Source organism: Giraffa tippelskirchi, chromosome 4, assembly GCF_054371585.1.
Source record: "Giraffa tippelskirchi isolate mGirTip1 chromosome 4, T2T-mGirTip1v1.2.pri, whole genome shotgun sequence".
Lineage (NCBI taxonomy): Eukaryota > Metazoa > Chordata > Mammalia > Artiodactyla > Giraffidae > Giraffa > Giraffa tippelskirchi.
Genome location: NC_137278.1, coordinates 5,184,963 through 5,201,199, shown reverse-complemented (window position 1 = coordinate 5,201,199; position 16,237 = coordinate 5,184,963). Strand labels below are relative to the sequence as shown.

At 51.3% G+C, this 16,237-nt stretch overlaps 1 protein-coding gene across 30 annotated transcripts in view; it reads right to left on the bottom strand.

Annotated features, from left to right (window-relative positions):
• The window catches only part of RAPGEF1 (Rap guanine nucleotide exchange factor 1), a 245,696-nt gene that overhangs the window by 66,837 nt on the left and 162,622 nt on the right, over positions 1–16,237 (bottom strand). For 13 of the 30 annotated variants that reach the window (XM_081594660.1, XM_081594636.1, XM_081594640.1 and 10 more), the window contains one exon: positions 3,965–4,104. In XM_081594660.1, coding sequence (XP_081450786.1) covers positions 3,965–4,072 — 108 coding nt within the window. In that variant the 5' untranslated portion in view covers positions 4,073–4,104. Of the gene's footprint in view, positions 1–3,280; positions 3,581–3,964; positions 4,105–8,893; positions 9,025–16,237 lie in introns of those variants that run through there. The other 17 variants (XM_081594634.1, XM_081594651.1, XM_081594631.1 and 14 more) reach the window with 4 other exon arrangements.

Below are 16,237 nucleotides of genomic sequence, written 5' to 3'. Positions count from 1 at the left end.
GATACATAATAAAGTGATTATGATTCTGAAAACTAGATATTTTAAAATAATGAGGAATGTCATTTTAAATTAAATTTTTAAACAGTGGATTTCATGGGAATATCAAAGGAAGACCATATAAATGGAATTAAGAAGTCATTAGTTCCTTCAGTGGGACGACTTCCAGAGACTTGATTCAGTTCCTCTAAATGGGTGTACTTCCCCAAAGGTGTTCTGCAGAGCACTAGAACATCATTCTCTCATTCCCAGCATGGGCCTCTCTGCCCTCACTTTATTTTTCTCTTTTTACCAACTGACACCTTTATTTACTGTCCGTTTCCAAGAGCCAGGCACTTGCTTCTCTAGCTCAAGGCAAGCGCGCTCTCCTTTGCCTACCTAGGCCTACACGGGGCTCAGAGGAACCTCAGTCTGAAGGAGTCATGGTGCCGTGCAGACATCAAACGTGACTAAAAGCACACTGGCTGGTTGGGCAAGAGGACGACGGCCACAACACTGCCGCCTCAGCACCTCAGGACTCCTCAGGCAGCAGCGTGATGAGATGGGGGAGGAGGCCGGAAACGGTTAAGGAAATGTGTCCCCAGGTTTGCGAGGGAGAAGGGGGCTGACCTGAAGACGGGAGGCCTCCAAAGCAGCAGGCGTTTCACAACAGAGAGAGACAAAACCGGGCTGCCCTGGGCTGCTAACAGAGGTGGACAACCTCGCAGAGGTGGGTTTCATCCATTAACGCTCAAGCAGATTCCACTCCCTGACTCAGTGGCCTCTGAATGCTGTGCATCACCCCCGCCCTCCAGCTGTTAAAACTATGGCTTCTCACAAAACACAGCCAGCAGTCAAGAGTTTACAATGAGACACCCAGAAGAAGCACCCCCAGGAACCAGGAACCTGCATCTACCTGCACACTTCCTCGTGCATCAGGGGTCAGGGGCCACCATGGTGCAGACAGACCTGGAAACCACCTGAGGCCAGTGGTGCTGGGGGGAGGCCGCAATCCAAAGGCACCACTGGGCTTCAGGCTCCTCGTGTGCAAAATGGGAAGAATAATGCCTGTTCTGGGTGGGCTAAGGAGATTTGCAGGGGGTGATGGGGGAGAATGTTTGTGGACGCGTCATCAAATTAAGGGAATAGCAGATTCTGATTAAGCAACCTTGGCCCAGAGCCCACACTTTCTGTATATCATGAACAGTGAAAGCTTGTGTGCACAGTGAAGGTGAGAAGGAAGACAGTGTGTGATATCACCCAGGACAGGGCCCAGCAAAGGGAGACCCGCGGTTAAGTTGTGGGCGAATCCAAATCTATTTCTGTCTACCTGAGCTGCAGCTTCTCAGGTAACACCCTGGGAACAATGAGACTATAATAGAAACACCAAGTTGTAAGAGAGTTAGCAAGTAATAGTTAAGGATGACAGCAAATGACAGGCTATGGTAAGATATGTCCGACACAGTCAGCAAAGCTCACACCCTGGCAGACCCCCAACACTTCCAGTCCTGACTGTGGGCCTCCACGTGGGTTTGGACTCACTCTGGATCATGCAGGTGACAGGGCATGGTAACTCCACCCTTCTTAAAGGGTGATGGCCAGGAACCAGGGTGATGCTCTTCCTTGGGCGAGGATCTATATAGCTCCCTCCTAGAGAACAGTTTCTCAGCCACGGCATGGGCACTTTAGGACAGACAATTCTTTGTTGTGGGGGGGTGGGGAGGTGCTGTCCTATGCATTATACAACGCCTACCAGCATCCCTGGCCTCTACCCACGAGACGCCAGTCGCATTTGCTTCAGTCTCCTGGTTGTGACAACCAAAAATGTCTCCAGACGTTGCCAGCTGTGCCCTGGAGTCTGCAGGAACCCCCACTAAGGAAAGGGTACTTGAACGTCAAGTTTCCTCTATCATTTCTCTTGGAATAAGGAAGAAAGGGGGGGAATGCCAAGAAGTGAGTGGCTGGAACAGTTTCCTATCAGAAGTCACTAGCAAAACACAGTGCTTAGTGAGTCCTTTTACTCTGGGCCGCCTGGACAGTGCCAGATGACAACTGGCGCTCTTGGTGTTCCACAGAAAACCCAGCGCCAAGGAGCTGCTAAACAGACTGCCATAAAGAAACATAATTGTGGTACAGACCCAATCTTGCACTTTATGCCTCTCTTCAATCTGGAATTCAGAGCAGTCTGGTAAACAACGAACATTTCATTCTTGCTCTCTAGCCTCTTTTTGTTAACAGATGGGGCAGGAAAAATGATTCAACAAAAGACTCTGGACTGAAACCTTTATTTTCCCTACTTTCAACTAGTATTTTAAGATATTCTGCTGGTCAACACAAAAACAAGAGGAAGCACACTGCAAAATTCAACAACTATGTGTTTATGTAACAGGGCAGTGTTTGCTAGCAGCGTTAAATTGGCAGCTGAGCTGTGACAACAGTTCTACAAACTACACTGTGGACAGTTACTAAAGGATTAAGAATCTACTTATCTGACAGGCTTGTCTTTATGTTACTTCTCTGAGTTTAATTTTGTTTTTATGTTCAGTTATGTGTGGGGGCTAGCATTAGGTTTGTTAGGTATTAAAAAAATAAACTGACTTTCATAAAGAGTAAATGTAGCATTGTGAGAGTTTCGACTTGATGTCTGGTGGCCTGTGTTTCAATCTCTGGGTCACTGCTCTTTGTATGGCTTTGCCCAAGTGTTTAATAGCTCCACTGCCCTAGTTTCCTTGTCTGCAAGATTTAAGTTTCCATCTCCCAGGGTTATAATGAGAATTAAGTAAGGGAACAACTGAAAAGCACTGAGCATGGGGCTAAGAAAAGGCTTGGTAAATGTTAGCAGCACAAAAGGAGTCCCTGGCTACGAGACACTGGTGTGGTGCTATCTCATCATGCTTAGGAGTCTCATGAGACATTTAAAGAGACCTTACACGCCCTTCCTCTTCTCAACTGTCCAGAGCATCTTAGCAGCTCAAGGAAAGAACAGCTGGTCTTAAGAGATGAGACTCACCCATTCCCCCCGAGCCCGATGGACCCAAGCAGCACACCCCAACCAATCCCCGAATCCCCGCGCTATCACCGTGGAGCACTGGGCTTGCTCCAAAGACCACAGAGGCCTGGATAAACTCTGACTTTTATCCATGGCTCCTTGGACTGTTTCCTGAACAATTAAGCCCACAGTTGCCACCCAACTGAACACAACGATATTGCAACAGAATTTTTTTTTTTCCATCCCCAAAACCATGGGCCAGGATTCTGCAGTAGAAGGCAAGGCAAACCCAATTGTTCTTAGTTTCACACTGACCTTCTGCCTTTGAGACCTGGAAGCCACAGCACTGGTGGACATAAACTCTACTGCCTGCTGCTCCAGATCCAAGGGGATAGGGTAGCCCTCTGGTAGAAATCTGTCTGTTGCCTCCTGGAAGAGAGGAAACCTGGATTCCTACAGAGCTTGAAATGGCCGTTTTAAGCTGAAGGGAAGGGGTTGATGAAAATCAACAGCTGTTGCAACACATCTGGCTTGACTGGCCCTGCTGAGGTTCCTGGTGTTCGAAGGCATCTTCGGCTGGGTTTCAAGGGTTTAGCAAGTTTCAGAGCGTAGGCCCTGGAACCAAATGAAGGATGTTCTGGACATCACAAATCAATGTGTGTGTGTCGGGGGGCGACATGGGCCTCTCTAGGGGCACGGAGGCCACGTCCTGGGGTGTGAACGTGATGCACTGAGCTGTCTTAAATGCCCAGAGGATGACATCTGGAAAAGAACTGTTCTAGCCAACCGAGCTGGACTCTGATTAACGGGAGAAACACTCACCATCCTAAAGGTTCCTATTTCACAAGGACACGGAAGGCCCCGCCTGGAACTGTGGAGCGCTACAGGAAAGGTGCTCTGTACTGAAAGCTCAGTCCCCAGGGCATGAACTTAGAAACATCACAAACATATTGCCCCAAAGCAGGTGAAGGCCAGGAGAAACACCTGGAGTCAGCTTACTTTGTTCATGGGCTTCTCTGGAATCTTCACAGACACCTCGGCTGGTTTTCCCTTCTTTGATGGTGTTCTCTTGATTTTGGGCGAGTGGAATTTGTCCTTCAGCTTCATGGTGAAGGAGGAGAGATGAGAACGCTGAGAGTCTGAAAACAGAGGAGGTATTGACTGTTAGAGGCAGAGCAGGAAGAAGCCGTGGTTCATTCACCTTCTGTGGAAATGAGCGTTGCCCTCGGGCAAATCTTTCCCTTTCACCGTTTGAGGTTACAAAGAAAAGGAAACGTGGATCCATTCAAACTCTTTTGCTTGCACCTTTCAATTTTTGCAATCTCGTTCTAAGTTAGGGTGAAAGCAGTCAAAATGGGTGTGGAAAACGAATACGCAAATACTTCCATGCGTACCTCTAGAGTTCATCTGATGATGTAACCAACGTCCAAGGGAACTGGCTAAGATGAAAGGACACCATGGTGGGACCACAGAAGGGCTGGACATGAGGACTGGGAATGAAGGCCCTTCTGAGTGGACCTTCTCATTGTTTGGTAAGGGAACTGCAACAAGTGACACGCGTCAGGTCTCAGAGCTGGCAGTGGAGACTGAAGTAGAACTAAGGTGTTCAAAACCCTCGGGGACGCCGTGAAAGACAACTTGGTTTCTCAACAAAGTCAGGAACAAGACAAGGGTGTCCGTTTTGATCCCTGTTACTCAATTCTGTACTTCAACACAAGCCTCCAGATTGGAAAGGGAGAGATATAAAACTATCTGTTTGTAGATGACATAATTTTGTGTATGAAAAATCCGAAGCAATCCACTAAGAAACTAGTACTAACAAACAAGTTCAGTAGGCTCACAGGATACAAGATGATATATATCATAAACAAGGTCACAGACAAGAATCAATTCTGTTTCTACATGATAGCAGCGAACATTCAAAATGAATGTAAGAAGCTTCCATTCACAATCATCAAAATGAATACAATACACAGTCCTAAAACTACATCTAAGTGACATACTGCTATGCTACACCATGGATGAATCTCAAAAACATGATGCTAAGTGAAAGAAGCTAGTCACAAAAGACCACATGTTGTATAATTCCACTTATCTGCAATGTCCAGAACTGGCAAATCTCTAGAGACAGAAAGTATTAATAGATGAGAGGCTGCCTAAGACTAAAGAGAGCGGAGAGGGATGGAGAGCGGCTGCTGGTGACTAAGAGGTTTCTTTCGGTGGGGAGAAGTGTTCTAAAATTAGAATCTGGTGATCGTTACACAACCCAGTGAATCACTATAAAAAAAACTGAATTCTACACTTTAAAGGAGTCGTGTAGTCACGTATGTGAATTCTATCTCAATGAAGCTGTTGAAAGAAAAAAACAAACCAGTGAGCAGCCTTCCTTCATTTACCACAGCACTTTCCAGGGTTTGAAACCATCTTATTAAATTATTTATGTTTGTCTCCTTACAAGAACACACTCGCTGAAGACTGTACCTGCCCTGCTCAAGCCTGCGTCTCCGGGGCTAACATGGTGCGTGGCCCAGAGAAGATGCTCGGGAAACATGAATTCAACAAATGAACAAATCAACCAAAGAAAAAATACCCCAGGAAAAGCACTGCACTGCTTCTTTGGGTAATGTCAGAAATTCACAGAAAATACTTGAAAATGGTTGACAATTAGGGAGAACATGATTCTGTGCAATGGAAAAAGACGTTTGTGTATTTTAAAAATTAAAAAAATACACTCCCTTTCAATTTTCTCAGCAATTTAGTACTAAAAAAACAAAACAAAACAAAAAAACTCTTCCAAATAAATGACATAGCACCTCATTACAGGTGTGTCACAGTGTCTACTAGTGTTGCACGTGGCTTATCAGGGCCAAAGCTCAATCCTCTTGTCAAAGACCTTCAGGCTGCAAGCAGGATCAGATACACCATCCGCCCTTTGCAATTATCTAGGAGCCCCCTGCACTCTGGACCAAAGAGAGAAGCCAGGCCTGACCTTCGTTCACAAGGGCAGTCAAACCAAACCCAGCCTCGCAGCTGTCTGTCCAGCCAGAGCTGCAGGGAGCTTTTCTTAGAGCCCAACGCCGACACAAATCCACAGAGGGCTGGCGCGCCCTCTCCTCAGCAGGAGCCGCTCAACGCGGAGCTCCGGGGCTCTCGGTCCCAGTCCTCGCGGGCGGCGCCAGCCCTGGGATTCACAGCAGGCCAGCAGATGGTGCGATCGCTCTGGCGCCCCTCCTCTTCCCCACCCAAGCAGGGGGGCCCACATACAGTTTACACTTCCTCCTTTACAACAACTTTGGTAATGCACACGGTAGTTAAAACGGTGGGCAGTTGTAGTCAGACTTTAGAGTCAACAGACTTCAGCAGCACCTCTTAAGTCTCAAGTTTTGCCTGATAACATCGTTCTTCGTGGGATGGATGATGTGACATAGGCTAAATGAGACGCTGGCTGTAATAACGTGTGGGGCACATGGCATCTGCTCAGTGCAGGGAGCTAACCTAACTGTGTGATCTGGACTGGCTGCAGGTCTGACCGGGACACTCTGCAGATTGAACGCCTGACTCAGGATCCCGGGGAACGGCGGGCCTCACAAACGACCCTCTCTTCTCCCTTTAGTACTGAGCGGAAGTCTCAACCTGGCCGGAGCCCACTGGTCTCTGCCCCTCTTTCACGCTGCTCTTCTTGCTGCCCCCACCTGCTCCTTAGAATGCTGGCCTCAGCATCCCCAAGGTCACAGCACATCCCTCTCCAGACAGGTTCCTAAGTCAGATGCTAGGGTGTGACTTCTACCCTGGTGAGTAAGACCGAAAGCAGGGCAAGAGAAGCAGACACAGATGGGGAAGTATAGGCAGGATGCATGGTTTCTTTGGTGGTCAAAGATCTACAGAGACACAGACTGGGCAAGCCAGCTTCCGCCTCCTCCAGTCTGCTGCCCTTGTAGCTATTACACACGGGTAGGCATAGGGCTGAGGGATGGCCAGTTTCACTCTCTGCCATCAGGACCAGGGCAGAAACAGGGTAGACAAACAGGGTGTGGCGGCCCCCCAGCCCCCGGTTATGACCGAGGGGCCTGGTAAGGACACCTTCACTGCGGAGCACTTGGAGCCCAGGAAGTACACGGAAACAGGCTCTGGGCTGTCCTAGAGCAGCTGGGAACCCACATCAGCACATAAAGAAAGTGGACATCTACCAAGGAATCTCTCTCCTCCAAGTACTTAACAGCCCCAGACAGCCAGCTCTAGCACAAGACGCGATAAATCAAGCGGAGAGAGCAGGTTCTTTGTCATGACAACCAACCTCCTCAAGTTTGGAAATCAAGGGCAGCACAAACTAGGACAGGCTTCGACTTGGAGGCTGCTTGTCGCCTCTTCCTTGAAACAACAACTTAGCAACAAAGCCTTCAGCACAGGTTTCAGGAGATTTGGAAGGCCACTCAAACTACGCACCTGGGAGCAGAAAAAGCACCATGGGGACCAGTGACGGCAGAGTGGGGGGACGCAGAGGTGGCGGCTATGTTAGGGTGATCCTGCCAACACACCAAACACAGACGTGTGCATGCACACGCACATGCACACATACTCTGGACCCCTCCTCACGTCCCTCGTGTGTGTCACTCATCTCGGGTTGGGGGCAGTGCCAAAGAGATGGTCACGTGGCTGCAGAGCTCCAGGTAACGCTGCCGACCACTCTTCGACTTTTCATGTGGGGAGTCACACTTCAGAGTTTGTAAATGTGTGTGCTTAGAGATTTTCTAGCACTAAAGTTGAAACAAAATTTTGAAAGATTTCATACATGAGCCTATACAACTGACAGAGAATGAATGAAATCTATGCATCCACCAACCTCACCCACCAAACGGAACTTCCAGCAATGACGGACATGTTCCATGTCCACACCGTCTAACATGACAGCCACCTGAGGTTACCAAGCACTTGGAATGTGCCTTGTGTGACCAAGAAACTGAGTTTTTATTGGAATGTAGTGACGCAGCCACGAGAGGCTGGCGGCTGCCCCACTGGACAGCTCGGCTCAAGAAGCAGAACCCCGGCAACCTCCCCACCGCCTCCACATGCCCCGTCATGATGGTATCTTCCTGCCCAACGACGGGTAGCCGTGATTCTGAATTTGTGCTCATCATTCCTTACTTTTCGTGCTAGTTTAGATCCGTAAGTAGAGTTTAATGAGTAGGTTTGTGAAGTTAACTTAAATGGTATTGTACTGTAAATACTCCTCTGTTCTTGCTTTTTTCACTCAATGGTAGGTCTGACATTTAACCAGGTGACGTGTACACAGGTGCTTTCGTTTTCAGCCCTGTGCAATCCCACGTCTTCTGTGATGCCAGTTTTGTTTATCCACTCTCCTGTCAGTGAACACTGGTCATGTTTCGCATGTCTGCTTCCATAAACAGCACTGCTCTGACCTTTCTCGCACACGCCTCCTAGAACGCAGGCAAGAGCCCCTGTGACAAGAGCCGCTAGACTAGAGTCCACACCACATCTCATCCGAGGGCTGGGCCAAGTGACCGCCGGAGGGTCTGGGCTCCAGGCCTCTCTGCGGCCCCGCGAGCACGGCCGAGCCTGCCGCGGCGCCACACCCGCCAGGACCTGGGCTTGCCAGACCTGCACAGCACGTGACAGGGCCACACCCAGGCACAGAAACAAAAGCCCTCCTGCACGTGGAGGCGCCACAGCTGGTGTGTCTTACTGCGTTCTATCAAACTTGCTGGAACAACCTCAAAGGTCACGGACAGAACTTAAGAAAACAAACCCTCAACCACTGCTCGTGTATGCGTGTGCTCAGTTGTGTCCGACTCTTGTGACCCCATGGACTGTAGCCCGCCAGGCTTCTCTCCATGGGATTTTCCTGGCAAGAACACTGGAGGGGCTTGCCATTCCCTCCTCCAGGGGATCTTCCTGACCCAGGGATCAAACCTGCATCTCCTGCATTGCAGGTGGATTCTTGACTGCTGAGCCACTGGGGAAGCGCAACCACTGCTTGGTATGGCATTTACACCAAGGAGGGTCAGGAACTTCCAATGACCAACCTGTGAGTCATTTCTTCCGGAGGAAGAACGCAGACATGACCTCACAGTCAGTTTCCGTAGAGATGGCGTGATGTGACCAAGAGCAGTGCTGCCCTGAGGGGCTCCACGAGCTGCAGGCAGGCTGTGAGATGGATGCCCTTCTCCATCCAGAGGGAGGCAGAAGAGGCCGGAGAGGCACGCAGCTTGTTCACGGAATCACGTCTCAACCCAAACCAAAAGCACACCACAGCCAAACCAGCTTCTTCCAAGCAGTCTGCCAGGCATCACTGTATCATCCTTGAACTTTCAATGTCCCCCTCGGCCATGCTGAACGGCCGTCTCTGCTTGTTGCTGACAAATGCACTTGCCCAGTGGCCTTTCAGACGTCATCTGTAGCAGCAGCTGGGATCCCAACTTAGCAGCGTCCCTGTCAGGGCTTAAGTCTGCCTTGGATGGGGGAGTCTACATAGCAACCCCAGAGGACCACACAAGGTCTAACCTGCACCACGCGAGGCCCGCCCAGGACCACAAAGTCAGGGTCAGCGTGGATGACACTTCGCGGCAGCTCCAAGATCATACAGCCAACCCTGAGAGACATGGCAGCGGCTCACCCTCGCACGATGGCGCAGGGCGCAGAGCTGGGCACGGGGAGCACCCCCGCTCATCCCACACACGAGCTCAGGCGGCGCGTGTCTGCTCCCGGCACCCACCCCCACAGCACCCAGAGGGGTGAAAGGCCACCCAGAGGGGAGAAGTGACACGAGGACACTAGGAAGAGCCATTTTAAACGCGAGGATGTCACAGTTTTAAGAGGCCTGCTTGCTTATCTAGAATCTTACAGACCGTGACGTAAAGACAAAGACGCACGTGAAAGTGAGCCGGTCATGGGCATGGCCGGCAGGACGGGGGCTCTGGAGTCAGGCAGTTGGTGCTTTCACTCACGCTCGGCCTCTCTGCGCTGAGGGCTCCTCGCCTGTAGAGCCAGCATAACTGCAGGACCCACCTGCCCGGGTTGCTGTGAGGGTTAAACGTGATCCTGCATGTCAAGCATTTAGCAGAGGACCTGATACACAGCAGACGCTCCGTACACAGCAGCTGCCACTGTCTTGTGATAACAGCGCCAATGCTCTGCCAACATGCAGTACGGCAGAGGCTAAAAATCATCCCAGCCTGGCAGAGCGCAAAGTAACCTGATGTTTTATTTTTTCCAACAATTTCATAGTAAAAGATCCTCTTTCTTATGTAACACAGGATTATTCACGTTCAAACACAGGTAAAATAATTTCTGGAGTGCCGCAATATCATAGGCTCTTATGACATGAGAATCTGTTCATATTACCCCCTGGTTTAGGAAATCAACGGATAGCTATGATGTTGCTGGGGGTACTAATGGAAAGAGCAAGCATCTCCTTTTTCCTCTTTTCAGCAACAAAACTAAAACAACCTCATTATAAAAATCTGAGCACTGCAAAAATACATAACACAGAAGGTGAAAATCCCTCACAACTCTATGTTTCTGTCATACAGAGCTGAAGTATTTTTGTGACTGGCTTTTTTAGCTGGGTGATATGCTGTGGGCATTTTTCCACGTGAGCACAGTTAATGCGTGAGTAATGTCCTGCCGGAAGGCAAACCACAACATGGTCAAACGGTCTCCTGACGGAAGGTTCCCAACTCCCGCTCTTCCAACAACAGCACAGGAATAAACACCCTCCCGCTCAGCCCTCTGAGCACCTGCCTGGGACAGGCTCCTAGAAAAGGCACTGCTAGGCCAAAGGGCATAAGCACTGGTCACCTGCCAAGATACTGCCCAGCTGCCCTGAGCTGGGTGGAGGCCAGCGGGGGCTATGCCGAGGAGCGAGACTAGGGGTGCAGGCTGGAGATCGGGCCTGGGGGCCCTACCCCTGCAGGCTTCACTGCAGATCTGACAGAGCTACCAGGTTTGCTTTACTTATGTAACTGTCAGGATTAAAAACAGATTTGGTAATGAACAGACACTTCACAAGAGATGAAATCCAAATGGCCAACAAACAGATGATAAGGTGCTCAGTCCAACTGGTTATCAGGAAACAATAAATTAAAACCATATAGCAATGCGACGACATACACACCAGGATGGATACAAAAGAAAAGGCGCAAACACTCCGTGCTGGTGAGGGTGAAGAGCATGGGGCTCCCCCTCCTTCCACGGCTGCGGGGACGAGGCAGGACGGGCACCGGCGCTCGCTTCCCTGAGGCCGAAGGTTAAGTCTTACTCATTTGGAAGCTGGCACTTAGCCCCAAGACTGGCACACAGTGGAAGTGAATAAACGATTGTTAGTGAAGCAAAGACAGGAGAATCAAGGGCTGAACTCTGCAACGGCTAACAACTACTGCATTCAACCAACGCCAGACAGGAGTGTCTGATTAGTGATGTCGATGGGACGGTTTATACCGACTTTTAACGTGATTGTCCGAGGAACGCCAACACACGAGTCAGACACAACTGACTCGTGTCAGCTGAGTCAGAGATGACCAAGAACTTTCTCTGCTGTGCTGGTTCGGCTTGGGTCACATGGGCTGAGAGAATGCTGTTCAAGCTACTTACAGGGAAAAGACGAGAGAAAAACCAGACGTTTTGCTCTCCCCCTTGAGGTCTCCAGAGGACAACAGACTCTCCAAGAGAATCACAAGCGCCACATGTGGTTTCAAATTAAATTATCCACGACGTTATAATTTCAATATGCAACTAAATAAAAACTATCAGGCAAGACATTCTATTCTTCTCTTTCTTTCATACTGAGTCTTCAGAATGTGGTCTCTTGCTGGACCACTTTTCCAGCACCCTCCGCAGCTCGAGGCCCTGGGAGTGGCTGGCCCTCCCTGTCCCTGCGAGCAGAGCTGGTCCACTGGCCTCCTGACAGGAGGCACCTTGGGCAGGCTGGGTTCAAGGGCTTCCGGAATGTGCCCTGAGGTGCACCTGCCGAAGGACTGACCGCGGGGGCACCTCTCACCCCCAGGCTGGGTGTTCCAGACTCTGAGGCCCTCTGCCCACACGGAGGGACCGCAGGATCTCATTGGAGCCCCCACCTGGCACAGGGCCAGAGAGCCTGTGGAAACTCGCTGTGCAAGGTGAGAGGAGCAGGGCAGAGGAGGGAGACTTTCCACAGAAGAACTTTCTGACAATCGCAGCTTCCCAACAACACAGGCTGGTTATCTCTGGCGGCAGGGAGCAAGGACATACATACACAGCAGTGATATCATGTCCTCTGCTTTGAAATGTGGGCAAAAGGAGCGACACGGACCAGCACCCGGTCAAGGACAGCCCTGTGAACTCACTCCCACACCACCTGCAGCTCTGACAAAAGTGAGACCCCCTCCACGTGTGCAACTGTGAGCAAGCTGCCCACTGTGGCCTCACTGTTCTCATCTGTACAGTGAGAAGAACGACCCTTGTCTCACCTCCCGGGGCTGTTATGAGGATATGAGAAGTACTCCATGTAAGGTCACTTAGCACAGTGCTGACACCTAGTAAACATCAGATAAATGTCATCTGCTGTTACCCAAATGTTCTGAGGTAAGTGCCACCACTCTGAATGGGCAGTTACTATTTTTTAAACACTGCAGACTTTTCAAAGTTCATTAACGCCTGCACTGCGTGGCACGTGCAATTGCCCCAAACCCATTCCCCCTGTGGTGGGAGTGCGAAGTTTTAACCACTGGCCCCCCAGGGAAGTCTGTTTTAACACAACAGAGTATTTAAATGAAGGCGATAACTCACTGAGCTGGTGCTCTTATGATTTGAGTATTTTTCTACATGTGTGTTTTACTTTAATTTTAAAAAGTTGTATTAAAAAAAAAAAGTAGAGCAGAGATGAGAAGAGGAGCTGGATTCTTGGTGACATCGTCTGAGCTGTTAAGATAGTTTTATTCATCTGAGGCTCAACTTCCAGCAACCTGGTGCGGGGGGAAAGAGGCGAATTCAGTAACTAAGTGTCCCTCAGGGTTTAAACAGAAGCCACAGCCTCCACCAGGTAAACTTGTGCAGGTGAACAAAGCCTGGAGAGGACATTCTGGGTGGGGGGCCTCCTGCCGGCGATCTGTCAGAGAGGGCGCTGAACAGTTCTCCTCACACCTACTCCAATTATAAAAAAAAATGGTCAAATAACGGACAATATACCATGAGATGAAAAGGGACCCTCTGGGATTCAGAGCTGCTTCCCTCCCTGGAGCCCAACATCAGCAGCTCATGCATTTAAACATCCTAGTGGAAGCTGGGTGATTGTCACATTAACTCTGGAAGGGACAGGTTTTCAGCACCATTTGGCAGATGCGGAGACCCAGTCCCAGGGGCCTGATCCCCTGCCCCTACCCCAGAACACGCACACACACATCACAGACGAGGCAACTGCAGCCCCAACTCGTACTGAGAAGCACTCAAGGTCAGCCTGTCCCCAGGGTCACCAAGTACCAAGGAAGGATTTCTTTTCTATGACTGACTATTTATTTGGAATTGACTCCGAGATTCTTAAAGCCACAGACTTCAGAGACTTCCAGAGGTGTAAATGAGTCATTTCTCCAGAGTGTGTTACTTCTAGAGAAGACAGAAGGGAGAGAGAGGGAAAGTAAACATGCCACCACGCCAGGCCGAGAGCAGGCCGGCCAAAGCCTATCACACCATTAGGATTCTGGCTGCACCCGGAAGTGGGTCCACCCTCACCTTTGTCCTTTAGGTGGAGTTGTTTGGAGCAGCCTCTGTCCCTCAGAGGAACTTGCATGTTAGGACTGGTGCCAGTTCAGAATTAAACGTTCCTCCAGGGCTGCAGAGCCTACTGTGCGGCAGCCCCGAGTCGGGGTCAGCAGTGGGGGGACAGGCGCGCCCACAGGCCGCGGCAGACAGCAGCTCCCCCCCAACCCCAGCTGCTCCAGGCCTGGCTCAGGGACCCCCAGGAACGCACGATTTGTCAGGCCACCCTCTGGGCTTCCAGAGGAAACACATTTTCACTTGTCAGTGAGCACATGTTCCTTTTTTTTTTACTTTGCAGACAACAGGAGAAGGAGCTGGGAGTCACAAGCGCCCGCAGTTTGGGACGCTGCCGGAGTCGCTTGCTGGCAAAGACGGAAGAAAGCGAAGGGACAGGGTCCCCCGGAACGCCGCCTTCCGTCCCATCACCTCAGAGAGACAGGGTGCATCAGAGGGCGCAGGGCGGGCCCACAGGTGTCCTCCTTCATCCGCTCACCGGCTCGTTCCACACACATTTACACGCCGAGGAGCAGGACCCCCTCCTCTCCTCCAGAGAGCCCCCAGCCTCGTGGGGGGAGCCAGGAGAGTCCTCGGTGCGGGCAGCGAGGGGCCCTGGGGTGGAGACGCGCCCAGTACAGGCAGGGCCCTTCCGGCTGCTCGGAGCCCGCTCAGGAGGAGGGCAGCTCCCGGTGCCAGCAGGGGCGCCTTGGCACCTGGGGTCCCTGCAGAACAGCCCAGCGGGCTCCTCAGGGCAGGAGAAAAGGGTGCACCTACAGGCTTCGGACATTTCAGATGGGAACCGACAGAAGACGTCAGAGGCAGCAAACAGGTGGCTGATTTGGAAGAGGCCTCAGAAACCTATGAAGGACTCCGAGGGACCTGAGAACGCCCACGTCTCGGAAGGCACACTTCCGGCTTCCAGGGGGCAGGGGGGGAGGAGAAGGTCGTCACCCTCACCCCGCCTGGGGGCAGCGCCTTTTCTCTGGAACAAAAGGGGCCCAGGGATTCGCTGGCTGCTGGGATGAGCACCTCGTGACAGACCCGCCCCCTGCTCCCGTCCCCCAGGCTGTGTCCAGGGCTCTGTTCCCACAACAAGGTCGATCATGTCCGTTCAAACACACGTGGGGAAAAAAGCCAGACCCTACTCCGCTCCACATGTTCCGAATCAAGCTTGGATCGACCCCAGCCTCTCGGGCGTGGGGACCAAGGTGGTCCTGGCTGCCCTGCCTCAGAGGCCCCACTCCCCACCAGCTGCCAAGTGAGGGATGGGCTCTCGGCTTCTGGGAAGCGTGGGCGCCAGAAAGGATCTGAGTCCTGACAGAGGCCCCCGAGGCCTGGGAACTGCTCTCCCACCAGCCTAGGACCCAGGCCTCCCCAACAAAGGCAGTCCTGGGTCCCTCCTCAGCAGTGGCTGGAAAAGAATTAACTGCTTCCAGTCGTTTCTCTTCCTCAGGGGACAACTTCAGCACAGTAGGTAAAAATGCGAAGAAGGCTAGAATGGAAGACAGGTCCAAGGCTTGGGACCCCCCCCCACTCTGCTTGTGAGCCACTTCAGCTGCAGATGGTCTAATCGCCCAATGGAGGCTCCAGGCGGCCTTGATAATCTGAAGTCAGGCTGGTCTAGTCAAAGCCAGAATTTCATTAGCTCAGAGCCTGAAATCCAACCCAATCCGTGTCCGGTCAAATATACGGGTGCCCATGTACAAGGGACTGTAAACACCACAGGAGGGTGACAACAGCAGCCGCTGGGACCATTTCCTGCACCCGGAGTGTCCACATGACTGAGGCGTTCCCTGGATCTCAGCTAATGGTCACAAGGACCCTCCAGGGTGGGAGACGGAGGCTGAGGAACAAGTGACAGACTAGATGTGATCCTAGCGCAGCTTCACAGTCTCCAAACTCAGAGAGAGAGAGAGAGAGAGAGAAGTGAGAACCCTCAGGATGGCCCGGATGAAGCAGAGCATGGGTTCAGGGGAAGGGGGGAGCCTGCGCCCCACTGGGAACCAAGCCAGGGCCCACGGGTGCAGGGGCCTCTCCACCACACCCTCCCCACCCCCGGCCCCCGCGCGGCTTCCGACTCAGATGGCACATCTCAGCGTGGGCTCCTCTTCCTCTTTTTTACGCCATAGCCTAGCAAATATGCTGTTTATTAGATGCGTTCACAGCTTTGATCACCAGGGAAGCAAGTCACCACAAGAGCAGAAGAAAAGACTTTCAGGCCAGCCAGTTTTGCTTGTAAAAGTGATTCACACCCTCTGGAAGAGACCAGGACCAAGGCAGCTCACTCGGAGCATCGCATCAAAGGGCTCCTGGCCGTGCCAGCTCTTGGGCTAAAATGCCCTCAGTGAGGAGGTCTCAGGCACGGTGTCTGAGCCCAAGTCATACACTGACTCTTTCCACTTGGGAGGTGAGATTACAGGTGGAAGTGAGACACTGTTTTTAACCACAAGCTACTGAAGAACTCGTATTTCAGCGATTGCTGGAGTTGCCGACATTTGGTTAGAAAGTGTTGGAAGGGGATTTTCTGAA